General features: G+C 58.0%; 6 protein-coding genes across 6 annotated transcripts; 3 read left to right on the forward strand and 3 right to left on the reverse strand.

Annotated features, from left to right (window-relative positions):
• Window positions 1-300: 300 nt before the first annotated feature.
• GGTG_04392 (serine/threonine-protein phosphatase ppe1) lies at window positions 301-2,954 on the reverse strand. The gene is made up of 4 exons (XM_009222188.1): window positions 2,170-2,954; window positions 1,643-2,078; window positions 1,148-1,577; window positions 301-1,078 (listed from the first exon to the last, which is right to left on the reverse strand). Exons 1-4 carry the CDS (start codon window positions 2,318-2,320, stop codon window positions 887-889), a joined length of 1,209 nt encoding a protein of 402 aa, XP_009220452.1. The 5' UTR covers window positions 2,321-2,954; the 3' UTR covers window positions 301-886.
• Window positions 2,955-3,140: 186 nt separating this feature from the next.
• On the forward strand, window positions 3,141-6,609 carry GGTG_04393 (hypothetical protein). The gene is made up of 3 exons (XM_009222189.1): window positions 3,141-3,862; window positions 3,927-5,970; window positions 6,066-6,609. The coding sequence occupies exons 1-2, from the start codon at window positions 3,600-3,602 to the stop codon at window positions 5,779-5,781; spliced, it is 2,118 nt and encodes a 705-aa protein (XP_009220453.1). The 5' UTR covers window positions 3,141-3,599; the 3' UTR covers window positions 5,782-5,970; window positions 6,066-6,609.
• A 1,064-nt stretch (window positions 6,610-7,673) lies between these two features.
• GGTG_04394 (hypothetical protein) lies at window positions 7,674-8,492 on the reverse strand (the record flags this gene model as incomplete). Its single annotated transcript, XM_009222190.1, has 4 exons — window positions 7,674-7,682; window positions 7,846-7,949; window positions 8,094-8,274; window positions 8,451-8,492. 4 exons carry the CDS (start codon window positions 8,490-8,492, stop codon window positions 7,674-7,676), a joined length of 336 nt encoding a protein of 111 aa, XP_009220454.1.
• Window positions 8,493-8,690: 198 nt separating this feature from the next.
• On the reverse strand, window positions 8,691-8,978 carry GGTG_04395 (hypothetical protein; the record flags this gene model as incomplete). The annotated part of the gene is made up of 1 exon (XM_009222191.1): window positions 8,691-8,978. The coding sequence occupies one exon, from the start codon at window positions 8,976-8,978 to the stop codon at window positions 8,691-8,693; it is 288 nt and encodes a 95-aa protein (XP_009220455.1).
• A 534-nt stretch (window positions 8,979-9,512) lies between these two features.
• Window positions 9,513-10,040, forward strand: GGTG_04396 (hypothetical protein; the record flags this gene model as incomplete). Its single annotated transcript, XM_009222192.1, has 1 exon — window positions 9,513-10,040. The coding sequence occupies one exon, from the start codon at window positions 9,513-9,515 to the stop codon at window positions 10,038-10,040; it is 528 nt and encodes a 175-aa protein (XP_009220456.1).
• Window positions 10,041-17,628: 7,588 nt separating this feature from the next.
• Window positions 17,629-19,859, forward strand: GGTG_04397 (hypothetical protein). Its single transcript, XM_009222193.1, has one exon. The coding sequence runs from the start codon at window positions 18,585-18,587 to the stop codon at window positions 19,644-19,646; it is 1,062 nt and encodes a 353-aa protein (XP_009220457.1). The 5' UTR covers window positions 17,629-18,584; the 3' UTR covers window positions 19,647-19,859.

The following is a 19,859-nucleotide window of genomic DNA, read 5'->3' on the forward strand; positions in this document are numbered from 1 at the left end:
AGGAGGCGAAAAAAATCGCCATTTTCGAGGTAGCGCCAAGAGCACCCCATGTTCAGCCCTTACCAAATAAGGCCTAGCCTACATTTCTTTTTCAACATCAATCGCAGCACCAGTTCGAATCCGCCCACACGCGTTTTAATCGATTGGCTAGTGCATACCCCTGGCCCCTGCCCTCGCTTCACGAGTGACCTCCCCACTGTAGATTATTTAACCCTCACACCTCCGTAATACAGGGGCCGAAGGTGGCAGCACCGAGCCTTACTCCGGCAAAAGGAGACGCGGAGACCAAATGCTTCAAGGTGGTTCATACAGAAAATTGATTAAAATACCAGGGTAGTGATGGAGTGAGTATACATCTGGCCACTAGGATGGCGTCCGTCGGAGGGGGCAGCAGCTCACACCTACCCCGAGCACAAGGCGCCCTGTCGCCATGTGTTGTAGCGACTGAAGAGAAACGACGCATAGGCACGAGAGCCCCGGACATCATTCGTGTCCACCCTGGCGGCATCAGCCTCGAGCCGAATGGTACAAACCATTGAACGGGGCGTGAACGTCAGCACCGACCTTGCCGCCAGCAGCGTCTCTCTTTTCAGCCACACATCAAAGCTGAGGGGTCCACAAATGCTCTCAGGACGGAACGTTCCCTATCGGTGGGGCAATGGAAAAAGAAAACGATACTAGAGTAGACAATACGGAGAGGCGCGTGATAAGACCACTCAGGCGCCTTGCCCGCAGAACCTCATGAGGATATTCTATACTGAGCGCATAGCCGCACTCTATGAAAAGAACCCAAATAGCCCTCAGTCCTAAAACGCTGCTCCTACAAGCTCATCCCGATAAAGACCTGGCTCCTATTCAAATGACTTGTCCACACGAGTGGAGGCCCCTACAAGAAGTAGTCACCAGGGCCCCTACGCCCAGCTGGTACGTGCCTCTGGTCGTCTGGCACGGCCGAGAAGATGCTGAACTTGGTGTTCAGATCCCTATCGACAGTCATGATGGAAGCTACGTTTCCGCAGCGGTAACAATAGTTGGGTGCGGACCACACTGTAACCACGGACTTCTCGGGGAAGTGGTACTATACGACAATAACAGGGTCAGAACACGTGCCGATAGAGGGTTGCTCCAACGGCTCAAGACGGCGTACCTTGTAACCCTCGTTGACAAGCTGATGCGCGCGGGCTATCGTCTGCAAGCGGTTGACATGGTTGAACTCAGTGGCGACCTTGTCACCAAAAAGCCAACCGGCACCGCGGGGACTGACAGCCCACGTGTCGATATCCTCTGGATCACTCCAGACGAGGTCGCAGAAGGCTCCCTCGTGGGGGATCTCTTGGGCGCGCGCGACCACTCGGATCTGGTCAATGGTCCTGATCTCGGGCGAGAGACCGCCGTGCACGCACAGGACGGAGCCGTCCACGATAGCAGCTAGCACCAGGAAGTCAAAGACCTGGCAGCACGCCTTCCACACTGATGCATTGCCGTACTTCTGCTGGCACTCCTCGTAGAATCCGTAGACTTGGGTGATCTGACGCGACTCGTGGTTGCCGCGCACCAAAACTATCCTGTCTGGGTATCTTTGAGGAGGGGCGTTAGTCCAACTACGCATGCCTATACGAGATCACCACCAGACGGAACTCACTTTGCTTTCAAGCACATGAGCAGAGTAAAGGTTTCCAGGCTGAAGTAGCCACGGTCGACAAAGTCACCAAGAAAGACAAATCGCGTGTCGGCGGCGGGGGATTGCATCGCGCCCGATTTCCCATCCTCTTCGCTACCTTCGACAGTTACTGTCGTCGTGGACTCGACTGTCGACTCTGCCCCACTAGTCGGGCTCTTCTCTGTTGCTGTAATGGAGCTGGTGCTCTTGATTTGTTTCTTGAGCTTCGGGTCTGTAATCTCCGTCGGGGGTTCTAGGTCCTCTGATGTGATGACCGTCGTGACAGTCTTGGGTGCCTGAACGCTTGTCTCGCCCGGCATGCCGCCTGCCACGCGGAAGAGCTCGAGAAGGTCGTAAAACTGGCCGTGAATGTCTCCGCAAATCACAACAGGGGTAACAACCGGCTGAATGTTGGACTCTGTACGCGAGTGAGCCCGCAGGCCGACATTGTCAGCAGCTTAACGGCTTTCTGTGAGCGATAGAAGGACAGGCAGTCAAGGGTGGCATACCCTCCATAAGGGCCTCTTTAACCATCTCGCACAGCTGCTTCATTGCAGGCTCGGGGAGGTAGTGACACCTCTTAGCCTCTTCCAGCCACTCGTCCAGGCCAGCGCCGGGCTGCAGCTGGGCCGGGCCCGGCTTTGGGACGCTTGCTGCCATGGTGCGTGGAGTTTTGTGAGGTGTCGGCCTGCGATGGGTCAAGGACCGGCCGGGAGAATGGTGTGGGGAAAACACCCCGAATTCGAGCTCTCGGCGTAGCGTCTAGCTGGCAGGTGCTCGACAGAGTTGTGTGCGTCGGCTTGCGACAGTTGAGAGCTCTGAGGGAGGGTAAACGAGGGAGGGTAAACGAAGGAGCGCCGCTCTGTCGGCTGGTTTGCTCGTGGTCGCGGGTCGAGGAAATGATGATCACGGCACGCTCAGCGTCCCAATCACGGAAGACATGCACTTTGTCTCTGCAGGTCGGATGGGCGCCCTAGCGCGCGAATTGGGTTTCTCGTCGGTGGCGGTTCGCGGTTGCACCGTGGCGCGGCGTTTTCCCCGCCAAGATGCTGGTCGATCTCAGGCTCTCCTGGGCCTGCGGTTGCTCCTCTCACCTTGCGCGGCGATTGGATTGGTTAAAGTCTAGGTTGAGCGAGAAGCAAGATCGAGTGTAGCGACGGGTCGTTATGGTTAATGCCGACGTCCGGCTGAGGTAGGTTCGAAGTGATGTGTGAGGTTGCCGCTGTTGTCGCAGTCGTCGTGCTTGGATGCCCACCAGTCGGCGGATTTTAGCGGGGTCGTGGGGGACGTTCCCGGGGCTGGCCGTGGCTCAAGTGCGTGCTATCACCGTGCGGTGCAGCGGTTCCTAGGTAGGTGCTTGCAGGGCGTGTGCTGAGCTCAGCCGCCCCTTCCCGTGGGCCCCATGTATACCACCTCTCCATTGGCCAGCCCGCCGGGAACCAACCCACGGACCAACAATTCTCCTAGCCAAGGCGGGCGACACTAAGCTTTTTGGGGCCAGGAATTTCACCTTGTGCCAGCTCCAACGCCATTTCCTAGTATGACGATGACTCGAGTCGTAACATATCGACCACCAACAACAAAAGTCCAGTTCGTGTCCTTTTCTGATCTGACAGCGCCGGGGATGACCGCCCTCAGAGCCCAGCCAGTGCGGAATCCGAGATACATCGAGCTTCCTGGACCTTTCCGACGCGCTCGCGCATTTGTTGGCCGTCGCACTTCAATTCGCGCACTGGCCTTCACCGCGCTGCCCACCTCACCTTGCCGGGACGCATCCCAGGCTGACACCAAACACCACCCACTAACGTCCTCGCAGCCAACGCGAGATAGAGAGAAGCCTCGCTGGTAGACTCGCGCGACCCGAAGGTCTGGAGGCGGGTTGGCAAGGACTGGATATAAAAGTCCCGCTCCCAGCGCGTCTCCTACCACCAACTACGCCATGGCGGGCTCGCAGGCAGGCCCCAAGACGGCCAACGGCGTGCTTCCCGCACCCCAGGCAAAGCCGCATCCCCAGGCCTGCGCGGGTGCATCTTCCAGGTCTGGCAAAGGCAAGACGCCCGTCGAGGGCCAGAAGGTCGTCCTCCGCCGCCTCCCTCCGGGCATCACGGAGCAGGAGACCGTTTCCTTTCTCAGTGACGAGTGGAAGCCCGGTGGCGCCAAGGTCGGCTGGTTCTCGTTCCAGGCCGGAAAGATCTCAAAGGAGTATGTTCGAGCCTTGTCACCCATTATTTTTAAGACTTTATGCACTGCTAACCATGAGAAACAGCCCTGCGAAGCCGTCAAGGCCGTCACGTGCTTATCTCCACGTGCTCAAAACCGAACAGGTGATGGGACTGGTCGAACACGTCCGCAATACGGAGTGGCTTGATGCCAAGGACACCTCGGCCAGCTCCTGTCTGGTCGGCCCTCCCATGTTAGATATCTCCATCTACAAGAAGGTCCCCAGCGGCAAGGTCCGAGCAGACGCCCGCGCCGGCACGATAGACCAGGACCCGGAGTTTATGGACTTCCTCGAGGCTCTAGCCAACCCCAACAAAGATCCCGAGGCCGACTACACGGCCGAGGAGGATGAGAAGCTGATCACCAAGGCTTCGTCTACCCCCCTGATCGATTACCTTCGCGAGAAGAAGGCGAACAAGGCCAAGGAATCTGCCACAGGCAAGTCGGGCAAGCATTCCCGCCACGAGTCTGGCACTGCCAAGGGCAGGTCTGCTGAGGACTCCAAGAAGAGGACCAAGGATTCCAAGACGGAGAAGTCGACCGAGAAGCCGAGAGAGAACGTCAAGATTCTCACCAAGAAGGCCGCCGTCGAAGCTGCCGCCGAGGCTGCCAACGCAGTCGCCAGCAAGATCATAGCCTCCAAGGAGAAGGAGGAGCTCACAAAGACGGGCCGACGGGCCGGTATTGCCGCCGCCGCCCGGATCCTGCAGAGAGATCTCGGCCTCAGCCCTGGTAACGCCCATCGCAGAGCCCGTCAGGAGGCAGCCAAGGCCGAGAGCGAGGTCAAGGAGTCAACATCGTCATCCGCCACAAAGGAAACGACTACAGCAAAGGAGAACGTCAGGGCAGCCTCCGCAGCCTCTACTACTGTCGCCTCTCCTACTGTCAGTGAGACTGCGACGGCGGCGGCGCGACCGTCGACCCCGACCACCCCCAAGGCCGCCGCTGGTAGCTCGCCGCGGGGATCACGTGGCAAGAAGGGTGCGGCGGGTGAGAAAGAGAAAGGAGGAAGGGAAAAGAAGGGAGCGACAGACAGGTCGGGTGAGGCGTCATCTGCTACGACCCCGAAGGTGCCTATCGCTATCCTCAAGAAAAAAGATCGGGAGGAGAGCAAACAAGAAGCTGCGCCTCCAGCCAGCACGGCTAATGTGACCGCTGAAGGCAAGGCAGCGGCTACAACCACGAACTCGGCGTCGGCGACCGCCAAAGCAGTACCCAACGGGCTCAAAGCAACCCAAGGGAAGGGTGCCTCGGGCTCTGGGAAGAAGGGTCGCGGAGAGGGCCCGAGTAACAACACGCCGAATGTCAGCCCTGCAGCAACGCGAGCGTTTGTCAAGCACGCCAACCCCTCGCAAGGAGTCACCGAGGCTCTTCTCAAAGAGGCGATGCAGGCCTTTGGCACCGTCACTTTGGTCGAGATGGACAAACGCAAGGGCTTTGCTTACGTCGACTTTGCGGACCATGACTGTCTGGCCAAGGCCATCGCAGCCAGCCCAGTATCTGTGGCCCAAGCGACGGTGCAGGTGCTGGAGCGTAAAGACAAGGATGCGGCACCCAAGAGGGGCGGCGGTGGCAAAGACGCTGGTGCCACGCCTTCGTCTTCCAAGGCCGACGGCGCCAAGGGCGGTAACGGTTCCGGGGCTACCCCACCTTTGGGGCCTAAATCTACGCCCACGGGACCCAAGGCAGAAGCCGCTGCCTCAGGCGCCGCGAGATCGGCGACGCCGCCCACGGGACCTGCCGCAGACAAGGACAAGGCAGCAGGCGAGCACAAGAGGGGTGGGCGACGTCGTGGTGGAAGGGGCAGGGGTGGCGAGCCCAAGGAAAGCGGTAGCTCCAAAGCTGCCAGCGCGGGTGCCGGAGCAACGTCGACCCCGGCCGCGCCATCTGCTGCTGCTTGATTTTTATGGCTGGCCTCATTCGGACAAAATTGAGGCCATGATGGGAAATCCCACGAAAACCCGCGACGGCTGCCTGTATCCCCCATGTCCACTTTGATCAATGGACAGCCAGTTCCGCTCCGGCGGACCCTTGACCACTGGTTATCTTTGTTGCCAAGCTTTGGAGACACATTCGAGCGTGTTATCCTGGTAAGTCTCCTTCCCCCCCTCTACTTCCTTCCGATTTCCTAGTTCCTTTTACTTTATTCTTTTTTTCTCGTTGATTCTGAGCTAACAAACTCCAGCACAATGCTGTTGGCCAACCCCTGGGCATGCGGCCATGGTTCAGTCACAAACACGCCCCCTTGGCATCACACCTGCATCCACAGACCGTCGGGCCTCAATTGCCAATATTAGGCCGCATGTGGCTGGATCGGACCAACCACGTCTCGATCGCATCAAGGTATCGCCAAGACCTGCCCCTTTCGCACACAGTAGTGATGGCGCAAAGCTGGGGTTAGCTTCCCCTCCTTGCCCTTGTCTAGATCTCGGAAGATATAGGAGGATTCGGGAAGCAGTGGCCCATGCGGCCATGACGCGGCCGGCTGGCGTGACGGTTCTGGAGACACAGGCCTGCAACGTGTGGGGGAGGGGACGATGGATTGTCAGAAATGGAAGGTCACCTATTTGATTGCGGTGGTTTTTGGGTTGTAGTAGCTGCTATTCTCGGGACAGGCTCTTGTTCTCGAGGGCAGAAAGGCTCGGCTTAACAAGTACCTTGGTACCAAATACGTTCAAGAAGCATCGGTATTGCGACCTGACACGTCTCGGCTGTTGCTTGTCTATCTACCGCTGTGTCTGGTTTACGGCTGAGCAGCCTGCCCAGCAAGGAGGCTGCTGATAGCGACGCGTAACGCAACGGATGACTCCTCTCGAGGTCCTAAAGTCCTAGCTAGTTTTGGCAGACCTGGGCGGGGTTTGGGGGGCGGCAGGAAAATTCTGCTCTCGTTTTTTTTTTTTTTTCTGCTCACGCGCAGACACGATGTTGCAAAACGACACATTCGGGACTATGTGTGTATGGTATGAGCAGGCTGCCTGCGCCGACCCGACCGACCCCTCCGTAATTACGATTCATCCGCCAGAAAGGTGCGGGCCTCTTTACGTGGTCTAGCGACTTGGGAGGGGGCGCGTGTGTGTAAGCGGGGATTGAGGCTTGGCGCAGGCTGTTGGTCGACTTTTCTTTCGCCGTGGTGCAGCCCACACAGCCCGTTTTCTCTGGCTGGAAATCTGCCTCGCTCTCGACGCCGAGGCAATCGCGTCACTCCACATGCAGCGCACGTTTCACGTCCGGATCTACGGTTGGGCCGTAGTAGCGAGACGTTCTGCTTGGTCCGTTTTGGTGTTTTTCGGGCTTGGTTTCTTGAATCGTTTTTTTGTCTGCTGTTATTGGCCCCTGTGGAGATCATGGGACTAAAAAGAGCACGATCATAACGGCATCTCCGCCCATTCGAGCCCGGCGGCGTCGGAATCCACCAACATGGTCATTTTTCATTGAGCACTGGCCACGACGGCCCGCTCCCGGGAAAGAAACCGAATGGCATCAAATGCCAAGGGTTCCCGGACACGCAATGCCTACGGATCGATGGATTGCGTCACCGCCGGTTTGTCGATCGAGGCGAGCGCCTGGATGTGGACCGGGCTATCCTGGTGTGGTGGTTTGACAGCTCGAACTTGACTTGTCGTCTGCGCCTGATGCGGTGAAAATGGCCCAAAGTCCAGAGCGCTAAAAATGGCACAGTGAGGTGATTGAGGGTGCCCAGAGAAAAGTGTGGGGATTTGCACACACGCGTTCCAGCCGAGGCCGCCGGTAGTTTGTGCCTGGAGGGATGAAGGAATCAATAAATCATATCTGATCAGCGACCCTATCAATCAATCCATCTATCAATCAGCCGCGTTCCTTCAACGCTGTTTGAAGCATCACTGACATGGCCAGATTTGCCGATTCACCCCCTGTGTGTAGGCCACCCACCGCACCAATCGAAGGAGGAGGGCGCCAGCTCTTACTCCACAGTCCACCAGACACACAGCGGCCTCCCAGCGAGGGCCAGTCACAACGAGGCGGCGGCTGATGGAGGCTGGGCTGAGGCGCTGACACCCTGCTCCCTGATCGCTGGCCCCACCCCTGCTGGCTGTGGTGGCTTTCGTGCCACAGACTTTCAATGATTTTGACCCGACTGGCTGGCTGCACCTGCAAGCACGCACTACTTTTTCTCTGGGAGGCTCAACGGCACGCCGCCGAGCCTTCTGAGGGGTAAAAGAAAAGCTACACTTACTGTGCACCACCTCGAAGCTTTGTTCGCGAGCAAACAATATTGCCTGCCTTGCAATCTGCCGCTTCTTGCTCCCTCCGGAGCATCCTCTGGCAGCCTTGCCAAGCATAGCCCCCATGCTCACACACCACACACCCCCACCATCGCCTGAGACATCCCAGGCCACCCCGCCAAACCACCTGCCCTACCCCTTGCTTGTCAAAAGACAGCCCGGAGGGAAACATGAGGGCCAGCCCAGGCATCAGGTGGAGGCAAAAGAGTCACCCCCAAAAGCCTCTCCAGCATTTTTTTTCTTTCCTTTGTGTGCCTACCCACCTGGAGGTATGGTATGTACCTGCACTTTGGTGCAGGTAGACACACAAAGACGCCCAGGGCGGTGTTGGGTGGCGCCGTACCTGACATGGTCAGTCGGGCCCTGCGCCGGTTCATGTCGCCATGACCCGTCCCGTCGTGCTAGTACGTCTGTACGTCACTCTCTCCCCTTCTCGGTGTGGGTGTGCGCAAGTCCAAGGTACCGGGCAAGAACTTCTTTTGTTCCTTGCGGCCAGCCCGCCGCCTACAAGGCCAGGCTCTCTCTCCAAAAACCACTCCACCCTATCATCAAAATTGGGGAGGGGCCGCCGTTTGCGAAGCCTCGGCCTCGAGTGAAGGCCGGCGGATGAAATGAAGATCCGGTCCCTTCTCACGGCCGCGCAGTTCGCGCCTACCGCCGTGTAGGACAGCCCTTGTCCTTCGATAATCATTCTGCCAGGCCACGATCCAGGCCTTACCCATACCCATGGTGGGGGTGGAGCCAGGGGGCGTGTGTGTGTGCAAGTGCGAGCCACGCACGCCCCTTCCCCCGGCCTCGCTCCCCCAGACAGGCAAAGCCATGTATCCCTGTCCCATTCTCGGTAAGTGAAGATACAAGCGCCTCGTTCGTACCCCGGTGTGTAAGTGCCCGCGTGGACGTCCTTTTGGGACCACATCACCCCCCTAGCCGGCTGCTCCTTTCATGGGCCTCCGAGCTCGCTTGTAGCCCACCTGTGTATATACCTCCTCCTACAGAGAGAGCCACCTACCGCCGGCTGGTTATAAATCTCGGCCCTGGTCCACGCCCGTGGTCTTTTGATCTCTTCCTCTCCTCATCTGACACGCATCAACGCACATCACACTCACATATCCCCCAGGCCACACCTTTGGGATCAGACTCGACGCAACTGCTACTTATTCTCAACCACCCCCCCGGGCTGCAACAAAAGCCAAAAGAGGGACGCACCTCCACCGGCCTCATCTTCCATCTGCTCTTCCTGTCGACTGCCTGCCAAGACATCTCCTGAAAGCGGCCGAGCACACAGAGCCCCGGGTCCTAGCAGCAAAACACAAACACAACACAACATAAACAAGGCGCCAAAGCCCGCTCACCGCGAGCCGAGCGTCACCATGGTCCGCGAGATCATCATCGAGACGGGCGACACGTGGTGGTCGAGCAAGCGCAGCCCCAAGCGCTACCACTCGTTCAGCCACCACCACCACCATACGCCCCCGCCGCCGTCGCCGCCGCCACACCACAAGGAGATCGAGCGACTCGAGGCCGACAACGAGCGGCTCCGCGCCGAGCTGGCGGGCGCCAGGGCGACGGTGGAGCGTCAGAACGCCGACGAGCGGCGGCTCGCGGGCGAGAACCACCGGCTGCGGCACGAGGTCGAGACCCTGCGCAAGTCGCACGGCGGCTGGGACGATGACACGTTCCGCCTGCGCACAAAGGTCGTCCGCCTGCAAAACGACAACGAGGCCCTCAAGGCCCGCAACCGCGCGCTCGAGGACACGGTCGGCGACTGCGAGGCCAAGCTGGGCAGGAAGGAGGAGCTGATCGCGCGGCTCAAGGAGGAGATCGCGCACCTCAAGGACAAGCTGTGCTACTACGAGTCGGCGCCGCTGCCGCCGAGGAGGGTGGCCAAGTGGTGGTAAAGGGGGAGGGCAAGAAGGGAGGGTGACAGTTGGTTTTCTTGTTGTCTCCTCTGCTTTCTTTTTTCTTTGCTTTCGGTTCACACTTTTGTCATTTTCTTTTCATATTTCTCCGCATATTCTGTTTAATTTCCTTGATCATTTTGGGTTGGGTTTAGGTTGGCAACTTTTCTTCTCATTCCTTTTGTTTTTCTCTCATTTCTCCTCCTATTTACGTTGTGCCCTTTCCCCTTTTTCGTCACTCACGCGACGGGGCTCTGTGGTGCTGCTGAGGGCGCGCGGGATGGTCCACGGGATCCCGAGGCCATCACGTTTGTTTCGATACGGGTCGGATATCTTGGAGAATGTCTGTCAGGCAGTCATGTCTACCTCCTATTGTTTCACTTTCTCTCCAACCATGTGCCTTCTTTTTTCAACCCCTTTTCCTTTGTTACTGTTCGTCTCATCGTAGACCGAATCGTCCAGATGAGCAGAGTTTCGATGGCTCGGTTTCTTTAGATCTGTCTCTGCAGATGTTTCCTTTTTCTTGGCTTTTACTCTTTTTCTTCGCATGTGTGCTCGGACAGGGCGAGGTACGGATGAGCTGATGATACCAGGTTTTGCTTTGGGCCTTGCCGTTTTCCCACGCAAACCACTTTTTTTTCTTTGTTATCTCCTACCTAGCACACCCCGATAGATCTGGTACTAGATAGCCTTTGCGCAACAAGGCCGACATGCTCCCTTGGGGACATGAACGCCCCGTGCCCAAGGACAAAAAAAAATACACTCGCTGCAAGCAACCGACTTGAGACGGGAAACAAGTAGCGTACAATACCCTGAGCTTGTGACACATGCAGTCTTTCGGCGAGGGACAGGAAACGAAAAAAAAAGAGAGAAAAATGGAGGCATCCAGGCATCCATCCCCACAAACGCCACGGTGAGTCGGTCAAGACACCCACGCGATCAAGCCTTTTGACACGGGACGGTGGAGGCTCAGTGCTCAGGTGTGGCAGTGTTTCTGCTCTCTTTTCTCTTCTTATTTCTTACGTGTGCGTGTGCAGTCAGGACAAGCAACGAACCCCGTCACGCGGGGTAGCTTTTGTGTGTGTGTGTGTGTGTGTGTGTGTGTCGAGGGGAGGGATGCGTACCACGCCGGCTGCTGCCCAATTTTGTCTCAGACACGGCGCCCCCGCTGCTATCCATTGTGGTGGACATGAGGATACGAGGGGTGGCGGTTTTCGGGTGGGTTTTTTTGGTTTGCACACACAGACACACACTCTTTTTTAAATCATATTGGTGTACTATATTTTTTAAACATCTGTCATTCCGCCGCCTCGGGATGTGCGCCACCGTTGTGGCTGAATGCCAGGAGGGTTGGGTGAGTAGACTAGAGTCGATGGAATAGAAAAAAGGGGAAAAAAGTACCAAGGGGACAAAAGCCGCCGTTGCTTAAAATGTCGCACGGCATTTTTTTTTCCCTCTCGTCATCATATCCGGGAATTTCGGCGCGGCGGCCCAGCGACAAGCCGTGCAACCCCGTTTCCTGGCATGCACCCGGGGAGGCTTATTTGATTGACCGGTCTGCCTGCTTGCTGTTGGCGTGGCAATATGAGAGGAAAAAAAGCAAAGTGTAAAAAGCGCCAAGTAAAAAAGCGTTCCACGATGGAATGCCGAATGCACAGCTGTAATCAGCAACAACATCAACAAAAAGATAAAGGTAGGAGGAGCAGGCACACGGCAGCAAAAGATCGGGCCCGGCCGCCCTGCCAGATGTGCGGTACATGTCGTGTGCAGACCACGGCTGTACATCTACAGCCCGCAGCCCGTCCAGGAACCCGTCCGTTGCTAGGACTTTCGCTTTTTTTTCTTTCTTCTTTTTCTTTTTCTTTTTCTTTTGTGGCTGACAACCCCGGCCAGACCCTCCCAATCAGAAGCATCACCAAATCTTGGCAGGTTGCGGCCCCTCCATTGACATTCCCCGTCCTGTCTGAGCCACTCCGTCGGGTACAGCATCCAGGAGGGCTGAAAGGGGGGCTGAAGGGCTGTGCAAAGGATCCGAGCCGCGCAGGGGAGTGAGGAACGGGGGGGGGGGGGGGGGGGAAGGAACCCAGTTCACCAAGAATGGAAGGGGAAGAAAAAAAAAATAGACGCGCGGCCACAGGCGCGCGCAAGCACAGCGTTTGGGAGGCGGCCTGCCTGGGCGGTCCAGCCAGTGAGGTGTCTGAACTGGGGTTTACGACACGGCCAAAGAAACGCATGCACAACCATTTGCGCCAAAAACAGGGGGCGCTCCTGCAGGATTCCGGAGGTACTGCTTACACCCGTGCCGTGATAAGGTGCTGAGTTGATGGGGGAGGGCGCATTGGAAATCAAAGCAATGGAAACAATAGCGTCCATACATACCTATGCGTGCCCGCCACGTTCATGCCATCACAAATCTCCACCGGCAACCCGCTTGGTCGCTTTGTGTGTGGGTTTTTAGGGGGGAGTATTGCCGCTGCGCTGCGAACAACGGTAGCCGAGGCCGGCGGACATACACGGAAAGAAGAGAACCACCCCCCGACCCAACCTCTGGGCTTGGTAATCCTCCCTCAAAACTCGGGACTGGAGGTTGGAGGCGTTTTCTTACATCCACGCCATCATTATTACACAGTTTGGTTATGCAAAGCCGCCAGCCTTAGCCTTGGTGTGTTGATGCCGTTTGCCGGCTGCCTGCTGCCCGCTCGCGAACCACGTCGGGGACAATCCGAGGCCTCAGCCGACCCCCGACGACATTCCTATGTACTGGCGCCAAGGGGGCTCGAGGGGGGAAGCAAAGAGGCGCGGTTTGTCAGATGCCGGTTCAAGCAGCTGTGACAAGCCATCCCTTGGCGCCTTCTCACCATTGTGACCGGAGGGAACCCATGGAGAGCTGAGCAGCCACCTTTTCTTTTTTTCTTCTTTTTTTTTTTTGCTACGGATGTAGTAGCTATGTACTTACATCTTACCACATCGCCTCATCTCCTGGCACATGAGGCACCGGACCACAGACCAGGACGGATGTTACACCCTCCAAGTAGATGCGCAAGGAACCAGGTAGATGCCCTGCGCGGATTGCTTACCTCGGCCAGGCGGAGTGGATCAGCGGCGATGTGTGGGTGGTGCGCGGTGTGTGTCTACATCAGCACACGTAGGCCTGGGGGCTCACCACCTTCATGGGCGGCGGCGGGCCAGCTGATGGGCGGGCTTGGTCAACCTTTGGGCACAAGCCGAGGCAAGGCTCCGAGGCAGCCCGTTGCCTTGCACCCACCCCCTGCCTTCTGCTTTCGTGACTGCTTCCTGTCCCGGGGAAGGAGGAGGTGAGGGGAAAGAAGGCTATGTTCTCTCGGAACCTGAGAGAATCCCTCGGGTGTTTATCCCCCCTTGTTATCGTCGAGGGTAGGCAAGTGACGGCAATAATCCAACCAAGTCCTAGGTCCGGGGGTATCGTGTCCCGCGTACCTGCCGAATCCGCCCTCTGACTGCACGGCTGATCGGCCAAGGAGTGTGACAAGCGCCACCCCTCGCTGTAGGACGACAGTCGATGGCGCAGGTTGCTCATGACGTACTGTACGTTGGCCAGTTCCCCATCGCGGCGGGCAAGGCTTCTTCGTGCATGTTTGGTCGGGATCAGGCCACTCGGAGATGGGGAAGAGAGGGAGCACGATCGATACAAGGAGTACCTGGCATGGGGATGCGTCGCTTGACCTGCACGGAATCGTGCCTCGCTGCGCAGCCGGCAGCTGCCTGCCTGCCTGCCTGCCTGCCTGCCTGCCTGCCCTCCCTTGCTTCTTCCTCTGCGTGCGGAGTCGGGCGCCGAGCGGGGACGTATCCCCCCGGGAGGCCAGGGAAAGGCAAAAAAAAAGAAAGAGAAAAAAAAAAAATGGAAAAGCCGGCCTGGGTGGTTATTCCCGATGACAGGATGCTTCCCCTCACGACGTAGTATGTCGTGCAGACCACTGTTCGCTGTCCTTGCCAATGAAGCGTCGCCGATGTGGCTGCCTTTTTCGGGCTTCACACCACCATTTTTTTATTTATTTTTTGGCTGCTTGCTGCGAGGTACGGCACCGCCTGGTTGCCTTTTCTCCAGTTCGCGAAGTTGCGCGTTAGACATACAGCGCTACTATCGATTCCGCTGGAACGGCCTGGAACGTGCGTTGGGGAAGTAGGGGGGGTGGGTGAGAAAGAGGAGAAAATGAGCACCGAGGCAGCAGCAGCAGCAGCAGCAGCAGCAGCAGAAGAAGAAGCAAGATGGTGGTAGCGCAATGCATGTCCGTTGTTTGACCACCCTCGGGTCCTTTTCAAAGAGGTACTCGGCGCTTGCCTCCTCGTCTCCTTGTGTTCTGTCTGTGCTGTGCCGCAGGCGGGTGCGAGGCAAAGGGCGTCGTCATATCGACATATTAACAACTCCATGGCATTGCCGGCCCTCCCAATCCAGCTCGCCGTTTGGTCAATCTCTGGACAGCCTCTCTCTCCTTGGTCCGCCAACCCATGGTTCCAGCCCGAAAATGACGATGGCGGTATTGAGTGGGGGCGGCCCGCTAGAGTGTGTGCATAACGGATCCTATCTCTCTCCGTTTCCATTCTTTTCTCCTTTTTTCCTTTTTCTCTGCACGGATGAGTGGTCGCTCAGCGGGCCCCCCCAGGTTCCGCCCCACCTTCCGCCAATCGCCTTGGTCGTCTGATTGAGCAAGCCCGGCGATCGTGATGGCCCACCTAAAGAGTCAAGGTGGGGTGCGAATTGCAGTCTGGTGTCTGTACTGTAGGTGCTCAGCCCTGTGGCGCGCGAGCGACCCAAAGGAAAAAAGCAGCAGAGATCGACGAGAGAAAGTGGATAGAATTCCTACTAGAGCCTGACCGGTCGCCGAACCGGTCGCGCACACACACACACGCGGTTTTTTGGGGTCATGATGAGCGACGATGGGTTAGGTTGCCCAGAGTCCTGCGTTGAGGGAGCAGCCGCCCTCCTGCTTCTGTACCTGGCATCGCCAGGCCAGCAAATGGGATCGCGGCCATCCGTGGCCATCCGGCACGACGCTGACTCGCCAGAGCTCAACCCACATCGCGTCCGGACAGAAAATGGGCAGCGGGCGAGGAAGCGGCCGGGTTGGCCAGTCGACCCAGCGAGGGCGGCGGGGAGGGTGTAGTGGGCTGAACGGCGAGAGGGACACGAGCGGTGCGCGGAAGGCACTGAGACGGCCGACGCGTGGTCTCGTGCATCCTTTTTCTTGCGAGCATCCAGGCCTCATGCAGCATGGCTGATCATATGGGATGGAGGGGGGGCAGCAGCAAGCACGCCAAGTGAGTCATAAAGAGAGAAGCGCGCACCTGCGTCGACGGGGCCTCTCTCGCAAGCTGCTGCAACCAACAGCGCGAGAATGAGGGGTGGGAGGGAGGCACTGGGAGACAAAGGGGATACGGGAAGGTACCTTTCCCATGCAGCTCGGGCGCATGCGGCCGGGGGATAATCGGATTTCAAGTTGCCAGATGAGAGAGAGAAAAAAACCAAGACCTTGCTGCCTAACACAATTGAGAATGAAGGCAGAGCAGATGCGCCGACGAGCTACGGTGATGGTGATAATGCGCTATGTGACTCTTCTCTGACAAGAGGGGCTCGCTCTAGGTAGCAAGTAAGTAATGCCTCCGACCGGGTGGATGCGAAATGCTCACCCCCGGCTGGCCAATCAGAGGGGTTGCTGCAGAGTGGTTTGAGTGGGCTGCGTTTAAACGGCAGACGGGCCTGTAGGAAAGCGACGGAGGATTTAAAAAAGACCATGAAGCAAGGAGAGATGGGAAATCCCCCCTTGGCTCGATGCAGGCAGGCGGCTGCACCCTGCACGAAACAAACCACGAGATAAGAAGAGAATTCCAAACGAGAAAGGCGGCAGCACCTTAGGTCGCTGGCGAACCATGTCCCTCCGCTTAACCTGAGCCGTCATGCGATGCGGTGCGAACCAAGCGGTACCTGCCTCTGATGTTTTTTTTTCTTTTCTGTTTCCTGTCGTCCTGTTCTTTTTTTATTTTTTTATTTTTACGTGCGCCGGTCCGGTTTTGCGAAAATGAGCGATGCGAATGAGACCCGCCAACTTCGCGTTTGCGCGTGTGCTACTCCTGCCCACCCTCTTCTTTTCCTCTGCGCACGCACACACAACGCATGCCTTGACATATCGGGTACTTGCCTTTCGCATCCACACCACCCAATTCGGTCGTGTTTTGCCAAAAATTCTCGCACAATCGCGCATGCTACGTTCGTAATCACCCACGGCGTGCGCGGGGTTTCTCGGTGAGCTTGCGTAAAGATTGGGCCGGATGCGCGGCGTCGGGGCAGCGAATGACCATCTGCGCAAACCACAGCCCTCAGGCCGAAGAATGTCCATGTCGATGGCGCGGTTTCGCCCAAATTCTGGGACGGACAAAACAGGACATGGTGGGCAGTGGCGGTGCTTGTTAGCTGCCATTTTCTGTTGCAGGGGCCGTCATCCGTTCTTGTCCCACACACAAACCACCGGCAGGACCACCCCGGCCAAACCCCACCTCGAGGTGAACCCACGGGCTGAATTTCGCCTTTGGTGGTGGTTGCTTTTTTTGTGCCTAGTGCTTCGAGTTGTCGTGCTTCCCTGGCGGCTTGTCCTCGAGCGCAGTTGCGTGCGTCCTCCCAGGAAACCCTCGATTTGAATGCAGGCGAGGAAAAGAAAAAAAAGAGAGAGAACAAAAAAAAAGACAAAAAAGAAACCCCGCCGTCGTGACGGGAACGTCGTCCTAGCTGCGTCAATTGACGCCATTCCTGCACCGGTCCCTCCCTTCACTGCCCCAGGCTTCTGCTTGCGCCGCCCCTGTCAGAGCCGCAAGCTAGGTGGGTTCTCCCGGCCGGGCGACCCGCCAAATTCCCATCAAACTTTCTCCATCTGGCCTCCGGATCTGGAAGGTTGGGCTTCTGTGACTTCTTCCTCAACCCCAGCGCGCCCAGCCCTTGCTCCGCTCGGAAACGAGGAGGGCAAGGGCAGAGGCAGCCTAAGCCGGGGGGTGCGAGGGGGGAGATGGAGCCCTGGAGCCCTGGAGGGCGTGATTCCCGGATGTACCGCCGTCGTACCGACCCAAAAAGGGTGAATGGTGGGCCTTGGGCTGTTCTTCCACACACCACCTTCTTTGCTCCCACGCTAGGCCGCCGAGCCACGGTGAATTTGCTCGAGCACACTTTTATTTTTCCTTTTGTCTTCCTGGCTGGCCACATACCACCCTCCATGGCTGCCATCCATTCCAAGGTGGCTCGATGTCAGCCCGGGGGTGGCCCAAAACGGGCAAGGCCTGTTTGGAAAATGAGCCAGAGTGAGCTTGTACCCCAAAGTCACCCTCTCGCCGGCGGTCCTGGGTTGCAGGAATCCGTCCGGGCCCTGGTCGTTGCATTCCACTCCTCTAGAACGAGAGGCCCTCCTGGGGCCGGAAGGGAGGGTAGGCAACAGCCGCCGGGCCACCCCCCCTGCCCGGTCCCCTCCCCAACGGAGTCATCGCGGAGAATCGAGGGAAAGCGATAACTGCGCAACCAGAAAGGTGTACTGTGTATGCGCCCGTCGCTGCGGCCTGGCACTCTGGCCGTCGCGTTGGTAATGCGAAAGGGCGACTGCCTGCTGTCTTGCTGCTTCTCTTAATAGCGCTCTTCCCATCCAATCTGTCGCCTTTCTTTTTATTTTTCCCTTTTCCTTTCTCATTCGCCCCAACCCCTTTTCCACCTTCTGCCGCCCATCTCACTGCGGTCGCATCGCCCGTCGCGCTGATATTCCCATTCGGAAGGACGAGAAAAATTTTCGGTCCTGACCGGGCTGCTCGTTTCGGCTATTAGTGTCTTAATAGCACCACCCTGGCTTTTAACTGCCCAATCGACCCCTTTTTTCCAAGCAACATTTGCAGCCCAACGGCACCCAGGATCTAGCCGACGCTCACTCCCCCCAGATCTGCCCTCCCCTTCTTCCCATTTTTCTTGCTCCCGTCTAGCGTTTGGGAGGAGCACACAGACGGGCAAAAGAGGGAGAAAAAAGAAGAAGAAAACGGAAGAGCACGCAGCCTTGCGGCCCACGTTTGTGCGTTGCACCTTGCAGGGCGTGTGGGACCCATCTTACCCCTGCACTCGCGCCGCAGCGCATTGCGCTGCCACACACACACCCCCCTGCCCACTTTCGGGCTGCCTCTTCCCTTGCGGCTCGCTGAAGGTTGCCGCTGAAGGTCTGACCAGGCCGCTTCGCTTTATATAAGTAAGGGCGCGCACATCTGGTTCGGGCACCAGTGCAGGCCGACCCTTCACGCCACCAGCCAAATCACAACATCACAACGCACCAAACACTCCTGCATAGCGCTGCAACTCGTGGGGTTTTCCTGCAGCCCTGTGCTGTCTTGATTGTCTCCAGCGTATCGCTCTGTCTTTTTCTGCACAAGCACACACGCAACCAACCCCCACACACCATCCCCCTTGCGGGCTCTGCCGCGCGCATCTCATACGACGATACACCGTCGCGGCACATCTTTACCCACACAAACACGTCGACAGCGACCACCACAATGACGGGCAGGCGAGAGCAAGACACGCGACAGCCCCACGGTGGGTCCTCTCGCCGTCGCGGAGGCGTGGCCAGCGATTCGGGCTTTGAGTCTCTCGACAGCGAGGGCTACTACCGAAGCCCGCCCGCTAACCACGCCACGCCACTGTTCACAGACGTCGAGCAGGACATCCAGTGGAACAGCCTGCCGAACCTGCAGCAGGCCTACAGGGACCTGTGGGACAAGCTCGATGTGGCCACGCGCAAGGACCGCGGCATGGCCAGCGAGATCAGCAAGCTCACTGGCGACCTGAAGAAGGCCGATGAGAAGTGCCACAAGCTGAACCAGAAGCTCGACGACGCCGACCGAACCAACGCCTCGCTCAAGCGCGAGAACGACGAGTTCCGCAAGGACAAGTCGGCTCTCAAGCGCGACAATGATGAGCTGCGCCGCGAGATTGCCCACCTGCAGCAGGACAAGGCGCAGGCCAGCCAGGACCTCGCTCACATCAAGGCGCAACGTGACCGCTACAAGAACGAGCTCGAGGACGCGCGGTCGACGTCGTCCGAGTCCACGTCGTCCAAGCACAAGCGGACCATGTCGTCGTCGGCTGCCAAGGTCGAGAAGCCCAGGGACAAGGAGCGCGAGGGACGGGACCGGGAGCGAGAGCGCGAACGTGAGCGCGAGCGCGACCGGGCCGAGAAGAAGGAGAGGTCTCCCAAGGAGAGAAAGGACCGCGAGGTTGCGACCCGCGAGCGCGACCCGATGGACTCGGGTGTCGGCCACCTGCGGGAGCGATTCGACCCCAGCAGGACGCAGCAGCAGGCTCAACAACAACAGCCACAGCAAATCGCAGTGCGCCCGCAGAGCCGGCGCATGAGCACCACCATTCGTCCGCAGGTGCACGTCGCAACGGCATACGACGGCAACTACATCCCGACCACCATGGGCATCACCCCGCCCACGGCCTACTCTGTCCCCCGCGGCGGCCACCCCAGCGTCGCCGTCCCCACCTACCCGACTGCATACACCTCGGACGGCAACTACCACCCTGCGCCGCTCCCGCAAAACACTCAGAAGTGATATTTATACGTTGGTCAAAAAACCCCTGAGCTGGGGCCGCGGCGTTGCTTGACTCGCCGCGCGACTCGACTGAACAAGGGGCCAAAACAAAATCAAAAACCACAAAACTCAACAAACCACGACCCAAAAAAAGACCATTTCCAATTTTATCTTTTATCCCAAAACGGCGACTTTTCCAGGATAGTTATTTCCCATCCCCAATGATACCCCCCC

Source organism: Gaeumannomyces tritici (genome assembly GCF_000145635.1).
Source record: "Gaeumannomyces tritici R3-111a-1 unplaced genomic scaffold supercont2.2, whole genome shotgun sequence".
Taxonomy (NCBI): domain Eukaryota; kingdom Fungi; phylum Ascomycota; class Sordariomycetes; order Magnaporthales; family Magnaporthaceae; genus Gaeumannomyces; species Gaeumannomyces tritici.